Source organism: Hydractinia symbiolongicarpus, chromosome 12 (genome assembly GCF_029227915.1).
Source record: "Hydractinia symbiolongicarpus strain clone_291-10 chromosome 12, HSymV2.1, whole genome shotgun sequence".
NCBI classification, from domain to species: Eukaryota; Metazoa; Cnidaria; class Hydrozoa; order Anthoathecata; family Hydractiniidae; genus Hydractinia; species Hydractinia symbiolongicarpus.
Window position 1 is genome coordinate 22349401 of NC_079886.1, and position 6463 is coordinate 22355863.

General features: G+C 33.2%; 1 protein-coding gene across 1 annotated transcript; it reads left to right on the plus strand.

Annotated features, from left to right (window-relative positions):
* The first annotated feature begins 123 nt into the window (after positions 1 to 123).
* Positions 124 to 5565, plus strand: LOC130622394 (proteasome subunit beta type-3-like). The gene is made up of 6 exons (XM_057437849.1): positions 124 to 283; positions 2975 to 3159; positions 3641 to 3748; positions 3909 to 4054; positions 4447 to 4573; positions 5409 to 5565. Exons 1-6 carry the CDS (start codon positions 281 to 283, stop codon positions 5455 to 5457), a joined length of 618 nt encoding a protein of 205 aa, XP_057293832.1. The 5' UTR covers positions 124 to 280; the 3' UTR covers positions 5458 to 5565.
* Positions 5566 to 6463: the final 898 nt, after the last annotated feature.

Sequence of the window (6463 nt, forward strand, 5' to 3'; positions counted from 1 at the left end):
CAAAAATCTTTGCATAAACTAAGGAAGACCATTACCTAAATTACAAACTATTTTTACAAAGATATTGTCTAATTTTATTTGTGTTGTCTATTAGGTTAGAATAACAGTGATATGCTGTTAAACATTATAGCAGTTCACCAGTCACGGTTTTATCATCACGCAAAATGACCGAGCAGTTATTCCGAGCAAACAGGGCAGACTAACTGTGGACACAGGATTTTACCACTGAACCCCTAAAACTGGCAACTTATTTCTATCCAGGACTTTATTCGCCATTAAAATGGTAGGGAGACATTTTTTGATTAATTTTATAATTTTACTCTTGTTCAACACAATCTATTTTATATTTTCATAGTTCAAAGTTAATAGAGACTGGCAACAAGTCAATATATAAAAGGGTTGCAGAGCAGCATGCATAACAGGTTTCCTATGTTCGCAAGCAAAATATTATACTCTATCAAGAATTTTTTTAGCAATTTTAAAGTCCCCAAGCAACCTCGTCCACAGGGCTTTTTTCAATTTTCGAAAATGGTTTCCAGGTTTTCTTTTTACAATGAGATTCAAGGTGGCAGAAACACTTCTGTTCCGTGCGAGTTATTAAAAATCATGAACCTGTATAAACGCATTCGTTTTTCAGCAAGTGCAAACGACATACATGTTGCAAAAAAACTTTATAGCAAATATATACTACAAAGAGAAATCTTAAAGTTTTCCCTACATAATATATACACCTTTATGATAATTTAATTGTACATGCGTTTCTATATACAAGAGTGCCGATAAGCCGCATACGCCGTAAAAACTGCGGGCGTTTTTACGGCGTATGCGAGTTCAGCGTTTTGAAAAAAAATTAAGTATTTGCCCGAAAAACCCCGAATAGACCTGAACAATGCCCGGAAAAGAAAAGAAAAACAGACACTAATGATTCAAAAAACTATAAAAATTAAAATGAACTTACTATGTCGTAGCGAAGTTCTTAAAAGAACTATTTTTGATAGTATCAAGTAAGATTTACTTGATAAATAACTTATATATAAACTTTATAACTCCTTTATCTTCAAGCGCCTTCTTCCAACTATCTTCTGCGGTATGTTACAAGGAATTGCATTTCGAGAATGTTCCAGGCGAGTTCAGGAATGTTCGGGCGACAACTGCCAATTTAATTCAAAAAGTCGCCCGAACTCGCCCTTATATATGGGTGTTTACGGCTTATCGGCACCCTCTTGTTTTTAAGGTTCTCCATAGTTTTACAATATTAAAGAAAAGGAGATAAAAAACATGTTTTATAAGACTTTGTTAGAGACGAAAGCGTGTTTTCTCCACTTTTTAACTTCCTTTGTATCAATTCATTTAAAATTTTCAGGAAACGTTTGTGCATGTGTACTTTTTATTAAAAGCAAAATGCAGCAGGAAAAGTTATCATGAAAGAACGTGTTTTCTCCTTAAAAAAGTGTGATGTTTACCTCCTGCGATTGCAAAATAAGCTGCAATGGACTGTTAGTTATCCTAAATTATCGTAAAAATGAATTGCTTCTTTCTGTTTTATATACATGTTTTGGGGTTTTTGAACTATTCACTCTATTGACTGAACACTTATATATTCGGCCACTAAGCGTTTAATAAAAAATTTGCAGAATAAGCATTCTAGCACCCAGAGCTATTTGCAATAAACATCGAAAAACATATTTTTAATCATAACAACAACAACATCAAGAACAGTGCACAGTATACACTGACCTGCAATACAGCATCTTTAAATTTGCTAAATTAAACATTTAAAAAGTTACAACATAAAGGATAGACATCGTTTCGAGTTTGATTTCTTTGTTACGTTTTCATCAGTAAAGCCAACAACATTGAACTAACCTGCATGCGTTGAGTGTTGGCAGGTATCAATGAATAATAGTAAAAATGACATGCTATTGCTCTGTTCGCTAAACTAAGTTAAAAAAAACAAAGAAAGGGTGCAACAAAAGAGAGTTTTAAACAAAACTTTACTAGCAAGCATTTTTCAAGGCTCTTAACAATTTTTGTTAAAAAATATTTATACTAAAAGTAACTTCAGACCCAGTACGCAAAAAAATAACACGTTCATTCACAAGATTTTTCATGCACACACGTTGTCCCCCCCCCAATGGTGCAAATAATTTTTTAAACTTTTACCCCAGATGTCATTCATGCTTACAACAATAACAATGAATGAGGTAACCTTCACTGTTTTGTTGAACAACCTTCGTTGTTCACGATTGTTTGGGCTGACACTTTTACACCGCTGATAAAAGGCAGGTTGGGGAAAGAGGTGGTCGGTACTCTAAAAGCAGGTCTGCAAAGAATATTTTTCCAAGACAAAAATCTACTAAGCTGACAAATCAATGTCAACAAACATGTGTGATTATTAATGTGGTTGGAATGTTGCATGGTACAACTTTAGGTTGGGGAAAAAACATGGAATTTTCACCGTCAAACTCTCGCAGAAGAAGCTTTGGTTAACAAGAACTACAAGTGTCCAGATTAAACTTAAGCTAAACTAGTAAAAAATCACCTGAAACTACACAATATGTCGGGTTTGTAGTTAAATAACAACGATTCTGAGAAAAATTCAGCTCTTATTTATGAAGAGGTGACTGTGTGAATGGGAAGTTTTCCCTCAAATCATATTGGCTACTCTAAAAAACAGGACCTGTAATTGGTTTTAAAGAAACACATAACATTTGCTGACCAGGAGAATATAAATTAGTGCACCAACAAAGTTGGTTTATTCAGTGTAGCTTGCCAGCAGTCAACATAGCTTATACCTAGCAAGGTTTGACTTGGCTTGAAAATTGCACAAAAAATTAGAAATCAAATGTTACTTCTTAAAAGAAACATAGAGCAAGCAACACATTGTTAACACATTGATTCTATATAAGGATATAATGTATATGTTGTAGTGGTATTTTGTGAAAAAAATGACATTTCTCTGTTTTCATTCTAGAGTATTATGAGCTATAATGGATCAGCCTTAGTGGCAATGAAAGGCAAAGACTGTGTTGCCATAGCTGCAGACAGAAGATATGGTGTGCAATTTCAAACTATATCCACAAACTTTGAAAAAACATTTGCTGTGGGGCAGAAACTCTATCTAGGTTTATCAGGATTAGCAACAGATATTCAAACAGTGTATGTTATTATTTTTCAAATTTATTTTGTTTTGGCAATTTCTTTTGCTAAACTAAATGGATGATCTTTTTTACTTTTTAAACATGATAATTTTTGTTTTTTATTTTATAAAATTATAAAATCTTTTAAATATATGCCTTTTTATGAATCAAATTTATATTAAAGAATCCTTTTCAAATAAACTTCCTTAAACAAGATGCCAGTTATTTAAAGAATATTTGGTAAATTTGCTAAAGGTTTTCCATAATTTAACTAATTTTAAATTGCACTGTGGAAATGGACAGAATATTATTTCATGATCTATACGCTTTTTATTAGATGTAGACTCATTTCAACATAGTTTTCATTTATGTAACCAATGGTGTTCAGATGTGTGTTCATTGTATTAACAAAAAAAACCCCAAGCAATCAAAATGATCTTTTGTCTATTACATCATCTATAAAACTTGTTGTGAAATGCACCTGATTTATTTTTTTAAAGATCCAACCTAGCAAAATTCCGAACAAATTTGTATGAGCTGAGAGAAAATCGAAAAATATCTCCAAAAGCATTTATGCATATAATGTCAAATTTGTTATATGGAAGAAGGTATGTTAATTTTTAAGGGAGTATATCCTTAAATTATTTTTTTATTCTAGTAAAACTGTCCATTTAATTTTGTATTGAGGAAATTTTTATCTTGTTGGACTGTTTGAAAACAAGTTGAGCTGTTGTTGTTGTTGCTAGGGCAATATCATTTATCTTTAAGGTTCGGTCCCTATTTTGTCGAACCAGTTATTGCTGGCCTTCATCCAAAAACTAATGAACCATTCATAGCTTCTGCCGATTTGATTGGTTGTACGATGGAGCCAGAAGATTTTGTTGTATCAGGAACTTGTGCTGACCAATTATACGGTTTGTAAAGTTGTTGTCAAGTCCTAAGCGCATTAATTAACTGTTAACCAGAGCTTAAACACGTTTTTTTCAGTTTTTATATAAATATTTAATTTTACCTTGAAAGTTGCTAAGCAGCGAGACACTCCTAACATTTACGCTGAAAAAAAAAATTCTTTTTTTCATGGAACTTTTTTGTAGGTTATCCAGGTTTAAGCCTAACTTAAGCTTAACTTTTCAAATTTTCAACTTGCCCAACACCATAGCTTCAGCCTAAAACAGGAGATCCATGGTAAAGGCCCCAGTAAAATTACTATCAAAAAGGGTAATTTGAAGGTGTTTATAAAATTTTCTCTGCAGTCTTAAAAACTTAGCTTTTACTAGCTTTAACTGGTGGTTTTGGTTCTGTTTAGGAATGTGTGAATCACTTTGGGAACCCGACATGAGCCCAGAAGACTTGTTTGAATGTATATCTCAAGCTATATTAAACGCACAGGACCGCGATGCTCTGGCTGGATGGGGGGCCACTGTTCATATTATGTAAGTAATTAAAAGATTGTTGACAATTCAAAACGTAAGTTGCGAGTGTGTTCTCAAATTTGAGCCTCACCTCACAGACTTTTGTTTTTGCCGTGTCTGTAACAGAAATATTAAGGAAGAAACCGTCAATGCAATATCCCTGACTGCAGTTGTGACGTTAAATGGTCTGTGTCTCCATGATAATTTTCACTAAAATTCGTGTAAAGAAGAATGTAATAGACTTTTTTTTAACTTCTCTTCAACAAGATATTTTGCTGATAAAACTCGCTCAAATGTATTTAAAAGTATTTTATGTATACTTAAAAACTTTTGCGAAACTTGTGAGACGAAGGTTACATAATAAAATATTGTATATTGGTTGCAACAACATCCAACTTAATTTTCACAAATATGAAAAAAATACTTTTTTGTGTTCCGAATATTTTCAATTAAAATGATATAGTCGCTTAAGTGATCACGCAAGGTTGCTTGAGTTATCACGCAAGGTTGCTTGAGTGATCACGCAAGGTTGCTTGAGTTATCACGCAAGGTTGCTTGAGTAAGGTTGCTGATCACGGAAGGTTGCTTGAGTGATCATGGAAGGTTGCTTGAGTTTTCATGAAAGGTTGCATGAGTTATCACGGAAGGTTGCTTGAGTTAACATAACACAATTTATCAGCTATTGAAAGTGGTAACAAATTGTTGACGATGGCGAAACCAAATTTCTTAAACTTGCCAAAAGACATAAAATTAAGAAAATTCGGGAATTCTTATTACCGAGAAAATGTCAATTTTCACCTTTGAAAAGAAAAGTAATTTTTGTTTTTCGGTGGTTATATCTGTTGATTTTCTTTAGAGAGAAAGCTAAAGTCACCACAAAAACTCTTAAAGCACGGATGGATTAGGTCATTTTCATGCCGAAAACTTCGAATCATCTCAATGGAAATGCAAGTTTGTTCACTGTTGCTCTGTAAAATATTTTCAAACTTCGTAAATAAAAAACCATGAAAATCTTTGATTGTTGTTTTTGTAAACTAGTCGTGAAATATTCCCACATCACTATTTCGGGTTATCACTACGATTATAGGAACGTCCTAAATAATTTACCCAAATTGGCTCACAGATAAACAGCAGGTGGGCTGTTTTCAACATGTTAACTCGATAAAACAATCGGACGCAGTAGAAAATGTTTTTCATCCAAACTTGATATCTCTATTTAGTTTTAAAACATATTTAAAGTTTATTCCTTTTCGTAAAAGTTAATCATCGCGATATTTTTTAACAACACAACTTGATCTTTTTTCGTTTTTTTTTTCACTTTCTTTCTAAATAAAGCTTTCATTACTTTTTCTGCTTTTTAAACATTTCGCGAATATCTTTGCAAGCCATTGGCCTTTCCACTAACTGCTTTTCATTTCTCACCTTCTCTTCGGGATGAAGATCCTTAGCGATATCAATATTCATTTTTAGTACCCGTGATATCCTCTTCTTTGGGTTAGTTTGTGTTGGGTTAGCAAATTTCTTATCTTAATCTAAATTGGAAGAAAATCGTTGAATTGACTAATTCGCGAAAAATAATGTTCGGGAAATGTATTTTGTCTGACCTCGCGAAATTAATCAACTAGTCTTCTCGTATTTGCTTCGACATGATTATGAGATAGCAGCAACTGGCACAAGAACTTGCCATTAAGGCGTGTTCACGCAATATTGCAGAGCTGAAAGCGGAAGTCCTGTTTACAATGCAAAAGTCAGTAATGGATATGACATGTGTTCATTCTCAGCGATAAAGTCGTAAAACCAACATTAATAGCTGCTTGTTTCGAGCATAATAAGTATTGCTGGTCCTCAAATTCTTTGCTTTTTATTTGTAACCAGGTCTATATTGGCTAGCATTTCAAAGAACAATTTTAG

Excerpts from the sequence above, each read along its gene's own strand:
- LOC130622394 (XM_057437849.1), top strand. Across the intron at positions 4,055-4,446 it reads TTGTGCTGACCAATTATACG|GAATGTGTGAATCACTTTGG; the intron begins GTTTGTAAAGTT and ends GGTTCTGTTTAG. Across the intron at positions 4,574-5,408 it reads GGGGCCACTGTTCATATTAT|AGAGAAAGCTAAAGTCACCA; the intron begins GTAAGTAATTAA and ends GATTTTCTTTAG.